Raw genomic sequence first — 15,963 nt, 5'->3', positions numbered from 1 at the left:
AGAAGGTTTTTAAAATATTTCTTCCCATGTTATAAAGTTCTGGGTCTACCAAACAAATGGAAATTGTTTAAACTAATACATTCATTTTGCCACTTATTAACTGAAACACATGTAAGAAAATGCTTGTTTCTGATCAGAATGTAATAATCAATGTCATTAATTTGGGTTGACACAATTATAATCTAAAGCAAATAAATCTGGTATTGTTTCTGGGCATCTTTATTTTTTGATAAATATATTTACTTTGAGGGTTTGGAAAATTCTAAAAAATAACTCATGGATATCTATGGCTACCTTTGGTACCCTAGGCTGGGGATCAGCGCAGGTTGTCTGTCCTGTCAAGAAAATAAACATTTCTAAAGTCCCAAAGTCCCTGAATGCACACTTCCACAAACCTTGAACCTTGCTGTAGCTTTCGGCCGTAACTTGAAAATGGTCCTTTCTCCCCAAGCTAAGAAATTTTAGACTTGGATTCTAAGAACTATCAGTACATTCTCTCAGTGTCCCTGGCAGTTTTCGGCAAGCTGTGAACCTTCGTTTCATCATAAGCTATCACATGGAGTAGTTATCTTTCAAAACTTTCCATCTTCTTATAATGACCTACCTCTGCAGACTGAGCAAGAGTGAGTTCATAAAGTAAAGATTTTTCTCCTTCAGAGATGATACTGTTACACTCTCCATTAACATTCAACTGGATCCCATTTCTTGAAAAAAACAAACACAATAGTCTAGTTAGGTGTGTCTCCAACATTACATTTGAAGTCAACAGAATATAGGGTCCATTTATCACCAAACAATCAGTCAGCACCCATGTGTGCCAAGGATTGTATAATGTGCTTGGGAATAGGGAGAGTGGTCAGAAATCGTCTCTATCCTCCAGGAGCTGCACAGATCAGTGAGTCTACGAGGTCATAAACCAGGCCACATTTTTTAAAAAGAATTGGTGCCAACAGTTAAAAATCAGAAAATGCCACTTAAAAATCTGGATTTCTGGCTTTTCTTCCAAAATCAGAAGATATGGCCAGACTAGGTCCATAGAATTTTGATGTCACAATTAGTTGAAGCTAAACAGAGTAGCCCCCTCTACCTTTATGTGGGTAATGCACTTATCTCCTTTGCCATTTGCATAATGTAGGTGTGTGCATATTCCATTAGCTTTACTCATTTTTGTTATCTGAGTGACTCCTATGGATCCCGGACTAGCATATTACTCACATTCAGAAACAAATGATTATCATACAGAATGATGTGTGTTAGGAGAGAGGTGAGAACAAGGTGCCATGCTTACATTCAAAACAAATTACTTAGGCCAGGCACCTTGGCTCACACCTGTAATCCCAGCACTTTGAGAGGCCGAGGCAGGCAGATCACAAGGTCAGGAGTTCGAGACCAGCCTAGCCAACATGGTGAAACCCCATCTCTACTAAAAATACAAAAATTAGTTGGGCATGGTGGCACATGCCTGTAGTCCCAGCTACTTGGGGGGCTGAGGCAGGAGAATTGCTTGAACTCAGGAGGCGGAAGTTGCAGCAGGCCAAGATCGCACCACTGCACTCCAGCCTGGGTGACAGAGCAAGACTCCACCTCCAAAAAAAAAAAGGAAGAAAGAAAGAAAAAAAGGGTTACTTACTTCCAGGGTAAGGCAAAAGCAAGCAAGGGAAAGTCAACACAATGGACTGAATGTTTATGTGCCCCCCAAATTTCATATATTGAATTCCTAACCCCAATGTGATGGTATTTGGAAATGGAACCCTTGGAAGGTAATTAAGTTATGAGGGTGGAACCCTCATGAATGGGATTAGTATCATTATAAGAAGAAGCCAAAGAGTTAGCTAGCTGCCTTTCCTGCATGCTTGTACAAGGATAAGTCAGCAATCTGCAACCTTGTACGGGGCCCTCACTAGAACTCAACCCTGCTGGCACCCTGATCTTTGGAGTTCCAGCCTCCAAAACTGTAAGAAATAAACGAGTATTACTGAAGCCACACATTCTATGGTATTTTGTCGTAGCAACCTCAGCTGTCTAAGACAATCAGGGAGGATGGGGTCATAGGAAACTCATAAAGAAGTTCTCATGGAGAAAAAGAGAGAAAATGTCACACACAAAGGTATAGAAGAAAAGAATGTGGCACATACAAAGCTCAATTTGCCAATAATGTAGGGTAGAGGAACAAGAGAGGAGGCCGGCAAGGGTTGCCCTCTACTTACGTGATGAGTTCCTGTTGCAAGTGCTGTAACTCATGAGCCAGTTTATTTTTATCCCCTCGTAAATTCTGGAATTGCACACAACATTAGGCTGTACATGTTACTCTAGTGGGGAATTTACATTTAACAAGCCTACCTTGCAAGCTGTGAGATTATTAATAACAACAGGTATACCTCTATAATGCTTCCATATTCTATGATGGTTGATTTAAGTTCTTCTATATATAAGCCTTTCTGAAAAGTAGAAGAGAGAAATAATAGCAAAAAAGTAATGGGTCCACCAAATCATATTTATTAGACTATCGATGTGAGCCACAGAAGAATTGTAAATGCCCAATCATCATGCGATTCTACAAGTCTCACTATTGGAAAACTGAACCAGTCAGTGTTTGTGATTAAAAACACACAAGGATGGCTGGGTGCAGTGGCTCACGACTGTAATCCCAACAATTTGGAAGGCCGAGGCAGGCAGATCACCTGAGGTCGGGAGGTCCAGACCAGCCTGACCAACATGGGGAAATCCCGTCTTTGCTAAAAATACAAAATTAGCCAGGTGTGGCGGCACACGCCTGTAATCCTAGCTACTCGGGAGGCTGAGGCAGGAGAATCACTTGAACCCAGGAGGTGGAGGTTGCGGTGAGCTGAGATCACGCCACTGCACTCCAGCCTGGGCAACAAGAGCGAAACATCGTCACAAACAAAAACAAAAACAAAAACACACAGACACACACACACACACACACACACACACACGGACAAAAAGGCAGCAATATGTAACTAGTGTCAATATAATCTGTGTTTGTCCGATCCAGTGGAATCAAACTCTAAAAGGTGATTCTGAAGCCCAAATCGAAATTATATTTATCATCATGATGTGTTAAAGAAAAATCAATCTTGCAAGTGACCGATGAAATTAAGGCATCTGATTTTTTCCAGTTCTAATGATACCTCCTTAAAATCATTGTTTTGTTCTACAAGACCAAAAGGTACAGGTAGTAAGTACCCGATCTCTAATTTTATCCCGTGGCTAGCATGGTGGCTGGCACATGGGAGATGATCAATCAATGCCTGATGAACCCTGAGCAGGAGTGCAGAATGGTGGGAAGACCAGAGTTAGGGAGAAACTGAGTAGCCACTACTATCGCAATATCATTACCCAGAGAACACGCACAATGAAGACATCAAGTTAGGACAATATTCAGTATCCCAGTCAAAGTCCACAGCCCTGCATGTTTCTTTTGAAACTTCAAAATGTGCAGGGAAAAGATGAGTGGCAAATATCATGCTTTCTTCACTTCCCTGTCTTGGACTGTGAAAGATTATTGTAGAAGATTAGGCTGCGTTCCTTCCTGTGTCTCTTAGTCACTGTAACCAGCACCTTTGTAGCCAGTATCCTTGGCTACAATCACAGGATGCAAGAATAGAATGATATCTATCTACATGTCTATCTAATCAATCAATCAAATTAGGTTTCAAATCATTTGGGTATATATTCTTCTTCCACCCTTAAATGAATGGCTGCAGACTCATTTATGTTGTTAGAAATTAAAACAACATCACCAGTATCTAGCCAGTGACTGGTAGACTGGCACACTAATATTTGTCACATATGTGGATGAACACCACCAGAATTTACAGAAGAGAAGTTCAAACTTATTTTTATAAAGTACTATAAAGGAAAGTCTCGTGATATCATATTAGAATCCGATTTTTTAGGCTGGGCACAGTGGCTCACACCTATAATCCCAGCACTTTGGGAGACTGACACAGGTGGATCACCTGAGGTCAGGAGTTCAAGACCAGTCTAGCCAACATGGGGAAACCCCGTCTCTACTAAAAATGCAAAAATTAGCTGGCGTGGTGGCAAAACACCTGTAATCCCAGCTACTCAGGAGGCTGAGGCAGGAGAATCGCTTGAATCTGGGAGGTGGAGGTTGCAGTGAGCTGAGATCACGCCACTGCACTCCAGACTGGGCAACAGAGCAAGATTCCGTCAAAAAAAGAAAAGAATCAGATTTAGAGAGAGCTAGCCAATTCCATGGGCCTTTGTGGTAAGGAACAATACCAACCTTCTGCAAACTTGTATCTTTATTAAGCAAAGTGTTCTCATATGTGTGTAACTGCATCTGAAAAGAGACGGATTTAGGGAAGGCTGTTGGGACACTGCTTTGGTGAAAGGACAGTGCCATAAAATCATTCCAGTAAAGTGTTTCTGAAGCACCTCTAACACGCATGTATTTTTCACTTTACAAAGAACTTTCACATCCAACTCTACAGGCCAACTCACTTTACCAATGAGGAAACCAAAGCTCCACACTACCCAGAAACTCACCCACCCAATGTCACACACTGTCAATGGCAGAGCTGAGCCTGGAATGCAAGTCTCCAGCTCCAGCCAAGTGCCCTTCCCACCATTCCACACTTAACATAGTAAGGGAATGTTCAGAATCTTCACTTTTTTGGTGAAAATAAAAAGTCTAGATAGAATATGAACATAGAGATTCCATGAGGACACATAGAAGACTCTTCCCTTTTTAAAAACAATGTAGCCTGGCGTGGTGGCACATGCCTGTAGTCTCAGGCACTTGGGAGGCTGAGGCTGTAGGGTGGTTTGAGCCCAAGAGTTTGAAGGTGCAGTGAGCTATAATTACACCACTGCACTTCAGCCCAGGTGACAGAGCAAGACTCTCATCTCTAAAACTAAAATTTAAATTAAAAAAAAAAAAACAACGTAGTTTAAAAATGCTTAAGATTTCTTTTAGCTAAGTGAATATAAAGGATATATCAATTTATTCAAATCAAAAGCAAGCTTGTTGGCATATGCTGCTACATATTATAGAATGAATAAAACGTATATTGACCGAATTGAGAACCTGGAAAAATAATCATCATGGTCAGAAGCAGAATCATCACCATAATCTTATACACTGGATATAATCACATCATCATCTGAGTTTATAACAAGCCTGTGGGATAGGTACAAACATCACATCCATTTAGTAGATGTGAAAATTTAGACTTAAAGCTTGCTTGAGGTTATAAAATTTTTAAGTACAAAAGACAGGATCTGAACCCGTGTCTTCTGGCTCTTTCCACTAGTTTATCACAGTTGTGTTTTGCAAAGACAGCCACTCCTAGTGTAGAATTAATTTTAATGTCTAAGAAGGCTGGGCATGATGGCTTACAGCTATAATCCTAGTGCTTTGGGAGGCCAAAGTAGGAGGATCATGTGAGGGAAGGAGTTCAAGATCAGTCTGTATAGCAAGACTTCATCTACACAAAAAATTTAAAAATAAATTAAATGGGCATGGTGGTGTGCATCTGCACTCCCAGCTACTTGGAAGTTTGAGATGGGAAGATCACTTGAACCCAGGAGTTCAAGGCGGCAGTGAACAATGATAATACCACTGCACTACCACCCAGGGGACAGAGATCCTGTCTTTAAATTCATAATTAACTAATTATTTGTTAATTTTTTTAAAAATTGATGTTTAAATTATAACTGTTGTTTTTTATATATATATATATATATATATATATATATGTAAACACACACATGAAATGTTAGTTTCTGCTAGGAAACTGGAAAACTCTACATATAGATATGAAATTTAACTGTATCATCATTTCAGACACATACAACAACAAAATATTTCTCAAATAAGCCATTAGAGATGACAATAAGAATGACACAAATTCATGAATTGACTAGTCATTGTCATCTGTTTCCTGATGAAAATGTATGACAGATAACAAAAATATGTATGAAATATAGACTTTTTAGACACTATCTAGACAAAAAATATTTTTGTAAGGTATAATTTCTTAATTTAATTAGGGATAAATTTTTCCCATCTCTCCTCATTTTTAGCATTAAGAAGGTACAATATCTCAGGTTGAGGTTGGTAAACTACAAAAAAATAAAATAAAAAGAAGGTACAATATCTGAAGTATTTCCTGAAATTCATAAAATCAGATACAATTAAATTAAAAATTGCCATATAATATTAAAAGACAAGAAATTTGGGCAAGAATGTAGAGAAATTTGAGCCCTCATGCACTGCTGGTGGAATGTAAAATGGTGCAGCCACTTTGAACACAGCCTGGCAGTTCCTTAAAAGTTTAAACATAGAAACAAGGCCGGGTACAGTGTTCCACCCCTGTAATCCCAGCACTTTGGGAGGCCGAGGTGGGCAGATCACTTGAGGTCAGGAGTTTGAGAACAGCCTGGCCAACATGGTGAAATCCCATCTTTACCAAAAATACAAAAATTAGCTGAGCATGGTGGTGCACGCCTGTAATCCCAGCTACTCAGGAGGCTGAGGCAAGAGGATCCCTTGAACCTGGAGGCAGAGGTTGCAGTGAGCTGAAATCGCACCATTGCACTCCAGCCTAGGCAACAAGAGCAAAACTCTGTCTCAATAAATAAATAAATAAACAAACATAGAAACATCAAGTGACCCAGTAATTTCACTCCTAGGTATATATCCAAGAGAAATCAAGACATATGTACACATAGAAATTTGCATACAAATGTTTATAGCAGATGATTCATAATAGCCAGAAAGTGAAAACAGCCTGAACGTCCATCACCTGATGAGTGGACAAACAAAATGTGATATATCCATATAGAATATTATCCAGCCATAAAAAGAGGTAGTAATACATGCTACAACATGGATGAACCTTAAAAACATTATGCTAAGTGAAATCAACCACACACAAAAGGCAACATATTATATTATTTCATTTATATAAAATGTCCAGAATAGACAAATCTATAGAAACACACAATAGATTAGTGGCTGCTTAGGGTTGGGGTGAGGATGGTGGATGGGGGTTGGTTCCTGTTAAAGGGATTTCTTTCGGGGTGACGAAAATGTTTTAAACTTGATTTTGGTGATGGTTGCACAACTCTGTGAATGTACTAAAATACACTGACTTGTATACTTTAAGTTGATGAAATTTAAGGCATGTGAATTACATATCAGTAAAGCAGTTGCCAAAAAAAAAAAAGGAAAAGGAAACTAGCTTTTATATAACTCAAATATTTTGTAGACAAGTTTCAGAATTTATAACCAAAGCTTAGTTTGTCAATGAGGCATAGACATTTTCATAAAATCATATTGGTTTGACAGAAAAAAAATATTTTACCAGTATTTGGGAAGTGCTTACTTGGTGCTCTGTCTCAGTTTTAGACAAGTCTTCAATCTTCTTTTCCAGTCTGTCTATATCCATGATGTTCTTGATATTCTAACGTAAAAGACAGTATTCTTGGATTTAGCACCAAGAAAAATAAAACATGAGGACAATCAAAGTCTCTTTTAGGAGGTGGTATTTCATCACTCTCAGTATTGCCTTTTTATCTTCCATTCAACCTCAGCTGCTACTCCCATAGTCATAAATTCAAACTTGTTATTACCAGTCACTGCAGCCCCTCCATTACCTTAGTTGCAAGCATCCCGCTCTTCAACAACCACCTCTTGCCTTTCCAGATTACTTCCTCTATACCCACAAACCTTCAATCCCCCCTGGAACTTGCAATCCATTGATCCAACCACCTTTTCATTATCCTTCAACCTTCCCATGAACTCAGACCCCTCTTTATTTAGCTTCAGTTCTTCCCTGGGCAATCATTATAATCATTCTCTTCCAAATGCCATTAGGCCATTCCCTGCCTAACTCCTGCTTCTTAGCATTTACCTAAATTAGCTTACCACCCACTCCAGCACCCTTTCAGAAGAACATGCTTAAAGAAAGCATGAACAGACAGGTCACACGTTTAATTCATGGTCTTTAACCTCAGTGTTTACTGGTGATCATATCATATCATCCTGGTATACCTATACTGCCTTTGACCTAAATCAGGGGGTGGCAAACTATGCCCAGCCCCCTCACTTCACCCCTAAAGGCCAAATCTCCAACCCTGAAGGCCTAAAGGCCAAATCTACACCTGTTTTTGTAAATAAGGTTTTATCGGAGCACAGCTGTGCCCATTTGGGTACATACTGTCTATGACTGCTTTCACAATACAAAGACAGAGGTTAAGTAGTTGACGCAAAGGTGATTTTTGTGGCTACCAAAGCCTAAAAATATATATATATATTTTTTTTTGAGACGGAGTCTCGCTCTGTCGCCCAGGCTGGAGTGCAGTGGCGCGATCTCGGCTCACTGCAAGCTCCGCCTCCCGGGTTCACGCCATTCTCCTGCCTCAGCCTCCCGAGTAGCTGGGACTAACCGCGCCCGGCTAATTTTTTGTATTTTTAGTAGAGACGCGGTTTCACCGTGGTCTCGATCTCCTGACCTTGTGATCCGCCCGCCTCGGCCTCCCAAAGTGCTGGGATTACAGGCGTGAGCCACCGCGCCCGGCCCCTAAAAATATTTATAATCAGGCCCTTTACAAAAAATTTTCCAACCCCCAGCTCATTTCATTCCTTCTCTTTCCTCAAATTTCCAATACCCCCTCCAACATCCTCACTCTCAGCTGATGATTTTGCTTTGTATTTCACTGAGACGCTAGAAACAACCAGAAGAAAATTTCCTTCTTAACTGAAAACGTAATAAATAACTTTGGATATATTACAAAGCATTTCCTGATCCAAACACTTCTGTCCACCTCCACTGCAACTGCTCAGTCCAAGCCCCCATCAGCATTTGACTGGATCATTTCAAAGGCCTCCTAATTGGTCTTCCTGCTTTTCCTCTTGCCCCACTACAATGGGATTCTAAACCCTGCAGCCAGAGTTGTCTTGTTAAAATGGAATTAGATCACACTACTCCTTTTCTCGAAACACTTCAATGGCTCCCATCTCACTCAAGTGTGTGTGTTTTTTTGTTTGTTTTTTTAAAGCCAGAATCCTTAGGATGCCTGTGTAAGCCCCTTGTGTCTGGACCCTCCAGCTCTTGGCCTGCGTCTCTTGCTACTTGTTCACTTTGCTCCAGGCACTCTGGCCTCACTGTCCCTCCACAATAGCAGGCAGGCTGCAGCCTCACGATTTTGAGCTATTTCTTCTGCCTGGAAGGTTCTTTTACAGATAAACCTCCTTTCCCAGTTTTGAATCAAAGGATTAGCTTCATAAGGCTGCTTTTCCTAACCACCCTAGTTTAAACTGCACTCCTCTCTGCCTTAATTCTGTTTTCTGCTTTTCCTTTCTCCATAGCTCTTATTACCATCTAACACACTAGTTCCACATGAGCTATTTTGCTAAGCACATATACTCAGCACTTACAATAGCTCTAAGGTCTTCCAATGAATATGTGTTGAATGAACGAAATGAATGAATGAATAAAAGTGAATCACTACCCAAACCATTGTGATGTTACTCTTCACAATGCATCAGATTTTTACCTCCCAAAGGAATCTTAGCTAGTGACAACATTTATATTCATTTTCTAATGTAAGTCAATAATTGTAATGCTATTTCATGATGAAGGGCTTTCAGTCTTCCTTCTATCTCAATTCTGAACTGGTTTGGTACAATTCTTTGATACTTGTCACTCATTTAAACAAGAGGAGAATCATTTAAATAGGAGGAGAAAAATATCTTACATCAGAAATTTAACTGTAAAGCACTAGTTTCACAAAAGCCTGGCCTTGTGGCTATACCAGCTCTGAATCTAATGTAGGCTTTCTTTCCAATCTTTAGTTGTTCCTTTCCAATCCATTATAAAATTTTAAAATACCCACCTGGCCCACATTTTGAATAACTCTCCAGATTGTGCAGCACAGCTTCATAAATACTTCTGATAGCCTTATATAAAAGCAAAATTTTTAAACTGGCATACTACTTGATATTCAAATAGTATCTATTAGAAAAGGAATTTTCCCTGCAAAATAGTAACTTACTAGTAGCTTGTTCCCTGTTCTTCCAATGCTTCAATTTTGTTGCTTTAAAAAAATTATACTCTTTTTCTTTGAGATTGTACTAATATTTCCTAATACTTATAAGGTACATTCTGGTTTACCAGATGGCTTCACATGAATTATCTTAGTTAATCTCGAAAATAATTCCATGGCATAGGTACTGTTAGCCCAGAAAAGGTAAATGGTCTTTCCAAGGTCCTTTTTTCAGTGAATTTAAGATTTGAATCTTAGACTTAAAGACTTTTGCCACTTTGTTCAATGGAATTAAATGGAAAATCATTGGCCGGGCGCGGTGGCTCAAGCCTGTAATCCCAGCACTTTGGGAGGCCAAGATGGGCGGATCACGAGGTCAGGAGTTCGAGACCATCCTGGCTAACACAGTGAAACCCCGTCTCTACTAAAAAATACAAAAAACTAGCCGGGCGAGGTGGCGGGCGCCTGTAGTCCCAGCTACTCGGGAGGCTGAGGCAGGAGAATGGCATGAACCCGGGAGGTGGAGCTTGCAGTGAGCTGAGATCCGGCCACTGCACTCCAGCCTGGGCGACAGAGCTAGACTCCGTCTCAAAAAAAAAAAAAAAAAAGGAAAATCATTAGATAACATCCATATTTTCCTTCTTCATTTGGATATTTTTTAGATGGGTTCATTGTATTTCATCTTAAATTTGAATTTCTTAAATCCCATTTCTTCCAAGAATAATTGCAAAAGTAACAGTTCCTCTGTTCAGACGTGAAAATCCCATCCACTCCTCCTCACTTGTAATTTGACAAGTCAACCTGCTCTCTGGCCTATAGAGCCTGACCATTTACATGATTTTTATTTAACCCACAGCCATAAATCACAATGATATGATTTGCATGTTTGTGTATGCCAGTGTTTAACAATTCTGACATACCTCTTCCTGTAGAATCCGAATCTTAAGAATCAGAGCCCGGTTTTCTGTCTCCTAATTCATTGTGAGAAAAATAATTAAAACGTATTTAAGATGTTTATGAAAATACCACATATTTACCTCCAAGGCTACTGACGTTCTTTACCAACTTTAAATGTGGCATTCACCTATCACAAATGAGCCTATTCTGAAAATATTTTCAATGTGGGGTTAAGCCTTGGCTAACAGGTTCTTGGGGATCTAAGTGAAGTCGTTCTCCTCCTGGACTCTTTGTAACTATGGTTGTTAGGGAGGAAAGGGCAAAAGAAACAAAAAGTAACAACCTGCAACCTGCCTTCTTTCCCTGCTACTTCATTTATGACAGGTAGTGGTAAACTCAGCTATTTAAACAGCACCTTGAAATCACAGAGCTCTAGCATTCTATTTGAAGCTGTGGATATTCTCAGATTCAACATCATCACAACATATGAGCATCAAAATTGTTTTATAATTAACAGCCTCAAATTCAGAACCATCAGAAAAAAAAAAAAAAAAAATCAATATATTTCAGGGCAAGGTTATTTGCCAAAATGTTAACAGTAAATTTCACAGGTAGGTTAAGAATGTTGCAAAACTTTTTATTTGTTAATATGCATTTTTTTAATTTTTATAAAGTAAATAGGCATTACCCTTATAATATAAAAACGAAAGAAAAAATATCTCAAGCCAGGATGTCATTGACACAATAATAAACACCCGCCCCTGTACTTAAAATCTGAATACCTGAGTTCAATTCTGGCCCTACCTTTTTTTTTTTTTTTTTTTTTTTTGAGACGAAGTCTCGCTCTTGTTGCCCAGGCTGGGGTGCAATGGTGCGATCTCGGTTCACTGCAATCTCTGCCTCCCAGGTTCAAGTGATTCTCCTGCCTCAGTCTCCCAAGTAGCTGGAATTACAGGCGCCTGCCACCACACCTGGCTACTTTTTGTATTTTTAGTAGAGACGGGGTTTTACCATGTTGGCCAGGCTAGCCTTGAACTCCTCACCTCAGGCGATCCGCCCACCTCAGCCTCCCAAAGTGCTGGGATTACAGGCATGAGCCACTGCGCCCGGCGGCCCTACCATTTTTTTAAAAAATTGACAGATAAATAACATCATATGGTTTTATCATGTATAATATGATGTTCTGAAGTACATATACACCACAGAATGGTTAATTTAGATCTATCATTTATTGGACAATGGACTTTGAACAATTAAAAACTTTCTCTGAACTTTATTGCTCTATTACATTTTTTAGTATACAAAAACACAGCAACTTCTGTTTCTACCTTACAGATTTTCTATTATTACCTATGAGATGAAGTATGAACTAAATCTTTTGAAATTATAAAGCACTACAAATTGCAAATGATTAGGGTTCTGTATCTAGGACTCTACACTTTCCTTTTATTTATTTATTTATTTATTTTTTGAGACCAAGTCTCACTCTGTCACCCACGCTGGAATGCAGTGGAACAATCTCGGCTCACTGCAGTCTCCACCTCCTAGGTTCAAGCGATCCTCCCACCTCAGCCTCCCAAGTAGCTGCGATTACAATTGTGCACCACCATGCCTGGCTAATTTTCGTATTTTTAGTAGAGACGGGGTTTCACCATGTTGGCCAGGCTGGTCTTGAACTCCTGACCTCAAGTGACCCACCTGTCTCAGCCTCCCAAAGTCCTGGGATTACAGGCATGAGCCACCGTGCAGGCCAAAATTCTGCACTTTAATCAATAGCAATTTCACATTACCAACACCTAAGAGGAAAAAAAGGACATTGAATGCTTTACATGCGCTAGCTCATTTATCCCTCCCAGCCTTAGGGTAAGTAGTATTGTTATCTCCATTTTATCTAGGAGGACCCAGGGGCTTAGAGTGATTATGTAGCAGGGCTAAAGTCACACAGCCCTTGGAGCCAGAACTTGAATGCAGGCAGTCTGACTCCCAAGCGTGGGCTCTTGACCAGTTCTCTCCATTGCCTTCAGTTAGAAGCTCCTCAGTGGTCCCAGATTGAGTCTTTCCTATAATGCATCCATATAGACTTGCAGGGTCACAGAAGACCTGGTATTCAATGGGCTAGTCCCCACATTTTACTACTGAGGCAAGAGCTAAGCTAAACGAGGTTATTTTGTTTGTGGGAGGTCATAAGGGACCGCCATAGGGCTGGAACCAAGTCTCTCCGTGATTTAGAGACTAACAACAGTTTTGCAACTGATACCTGAAACAAATTAGTCGGAATGACTTTCAGCCACTTCTTTCCACAGTTAACCATGCTAGAGTACTGCTGGAATCTATCAGGATTCTGAAGATTATTACTAATTCTCTATTCAACAGTTGAAGCTTCTCAATAAAAATGATCACTTCTCTGGCATCTGAGTTAAAGTTTAGTCTAAATGAGTCTTTCGCTCTGAAATTACAAGCATGTGCTTATTTAGCATAAGGAATGATTTATGGGGCTTCTCAGTAACCTGTAAGTACTGAGAGAACTGACTTTTTTTTTAATCTGAGAAAAAAGGTGAAAGTTTCACAGATGTTTATAAATTCAAGTGGTTTTTAGTATCAGATATTTTTGAATTCTCCTATTGACTTTAGGAGGCATTCCAAATATTTTCTGGATTTTCACAAACTATTGTGAATGTGACTGAGAAACATGTAAAAAATTTAAATCTTGATTGAAAAGGAGGCCAAGCACAGTGGCTCACGCCTATAATCCCAACACTTTGGAAGCTGAAGCAGGAGGATCCCTTGAGCTTGGGAGGTTGAGGCTGGAGTGAACCATGATCCTGCCACTGCACTCCAGCCTGGGCAACAGAGCAAGATCCTGTCTCAAAAAAAAAAAAAAAAAAGAAAAGAAAAGAAAGAAAAAGAAGAAAGAAGAAAAGAGAAAAGAAAGAAAAGAAAAGCACAGATTTAAAAAAATCCTACCTGCCTTTACTTTTCTAAAGTCTTACCAATTCATTCATCAGCCTATTGACTTCTGATGTTCCACCAGATAAGTCCTCTTGTATATTTCAGTTATGTAAATTATATGCCAAATTCAAAGTACTATAATAGATGACTTACTAATTGTTTGCTCTGGGCTACAATCATGCTCTTCTGCTCTTCTGAAGCATTCATACTAAGTTTCAGTTCCTCCAGTTCTTCTTTTAACAGATTTGTTCTCATAATAGCTTGGTGGGCACTGTGGGGGTGGGGGGAGAAGGCCATGAGCAAAACCTCAAATATAACCGTCAAAGACACTAAGAACAGCCAAGGACTATTTTGGACCCAAGTTGAAAACCACTAAAGGCTTAAACCAGATGCCCACAATAGTAAAAATATACCCATGATCTTTCAGTCCTTGGAAAAGGAAGGAATTTGGAGAAAGTGGGGAGTGGGGAATGGAGACTAGGGGGAAAACAGACAAATGTATTCCTGAAGCTAAAGATTTAGAGGATCCCTTTGAAATTCATCATTGGCTGAATCACCTGGTTCTTTCCCCCTACTAAGACGTAATGTTAGTTAATGCTGTTCCACAAATATTTATTGAATAATACCATGTTCTAGGTGCTCTACAATGCAGGCTACAATGGTGAACAAAGGGACATGGTCCTTGGTCTTATAAAGCTTACATACTATGGAGAGATATGACAACTAAACAAATAAATAATTACCAAGTCTCTATACGACATATCCTATAAAGAAGTTTATCATACTGTTGATTATAACAAAGCATGGGAAAAAAACCTAAACATCCACCAACAGGAAACTGATTAAATGAATTATGGTAATCCATATCATGAAATTACCTATTTGCAGCTCCCACTAGATTATAGACTGTTCCCTTAGGAACAAAGGCTTCAAAGAAGATATACTTTTTATCCTAAGAAATTACATTGATCATTTAACAAATACTAATTGAGGGCTGAACCTGTCCCAGGCACTGAGCTAGGCATCAAAGAAGGGAAGAATGACTGAATCCAGAGAACTCTACTCATCTGGCGTTTATAGCCTAGTGGAGTAAATAGACAATCATAATGACAATACAGTATGAAAAGAATCAAAAGAGATAAGGGTTTCTGGCTTGTAGGCAACTGGAAGGAAGGTAGTGCTGTTCTACAGTAGATATTCTACTAAGCACTAGGCTAAACAGGATGAATATGACATAGTTCCTCCCATCAAGGAGGTTACAGTGATATAAACAGGAGGCAGGGAAATACTAGGTAGAAAAGGGCAGGGTCCCTGGCAAGGGCTCCATCCTCAAGCCTGGACCCATGGCCCTAAATGAGAACTTTGCATCCCCGTTTTCCCACCTGAATGTTGCCTTTTGGCCCACCACGCCCCCATCCTGTACCCATAAAAACTCCAAGCTCCACTGGCAGAGGAGCAGAGCAGCATGAAATAGAAGGAGAAAAGAGAAGAAGCTCTGAATGTCAAGAGGAGGAGAGGCAGTTGGACATCAGAGACTAAAGTCAGAGAGGAGTTTGGCCAGGGACTGTCGGGCAGGAGTTTGGCTGGGACAGCTAAACTCCAGGGGAAGATTATCTTTCCAGGCCATCCCCTTTCCAGCTCCCCATCCTGCTGAGAACCACATCCACCACTCGATACAATCTCCACGTTCACCATCCTTCAAGTCTGTGTGACCTGATTCTTCCTGGATGTTGGACAAGAACCCAGGTACCAAGAGGGCAGGATGAAAAAGGCTGTCACCTTGATCCTCCACTGAGCTAGTTTAACTCTTAGCTGTCCATGGATGGCAAATGCTAAAAGAGTATTACTTGTAACACATGCCCTCTGGGGCTCCAGAGGTTGTGGGCAACCCCTAGATGCTGCCACAGGCTGGTACAGGGTTTGTGCCTGCTGGCACCCAAAGGCACTCACGCCAGCTCCTACACCTGCTCAGCTGCATGCTCCCCCTCCTTCAAGGGTTTGGAGCGTGACAGCTGAGCAAACAAGCATCCTTGTTGCAAGTCCCACAAGGGGGTCAAGGGAACTCTCCTGCCTAAA

At 40.2% G+C, this 15,963-nt stretch overlaps 1 protein-coding gene across 1 annotated transcript in view; it reads right to left on the bottom strand.

Annotated features, from left to right (window-relative positions):
• The window catches only part of IRAG2 (inositol 1,4,5-triphosphate receptor associated 2), a 106,569-nt gene that overhangs the window by 75,695 nt on the left and 14,911 nt on the right, over nt 1-15,963 (bottom strand). Inside the window, exons 7-13 of the mRNA XM_077953749.1 lie at nt 14,041-14,158; nt 10,962-11,012; nt 7,380-7,457; nt 4,274-4,330; nt 2,379-2,438; nt 2,208-2,272; nt 605-704 (exon numbers count right to left, since the gene is read on the bottom strand). Of these exons, the coding sequence (XP_077809875.1) occupies nt 605-704; nt 2,208-2,272; nt 2,379-2,438; nt 4,274-4,330; nt 7,380-7,457; nt 10,962-11,012; nt 14,041-14,158 (529 nt within the window). The remainder of the gene's footprint in view (nt 1-604; nt 705-2,207; nt 2,273-2,378; nt 2,439-4,273; nt 4,331-7,379; nt 7,458-10,961; nt 11,013-14,040; nt 14,159-15,963) is intronic.

Source organism: Macaca mulatta, chromosome 11 (genome assembly GCF_049350105.2).
Source record: "Macaca mulatta isolate MMU2019108-1 chromosome 11, T2T-MMU8v2.0, whole genome shotgun sequence".
NCBI lineage: Eukaryota > Metazoa > Chordata > Mammalia > Primates > Cercopithecidae > Macaca > Macaca mulatta.
This window is presented reverse-complemented; position numbering and strand designations above follow the sequence as displayed.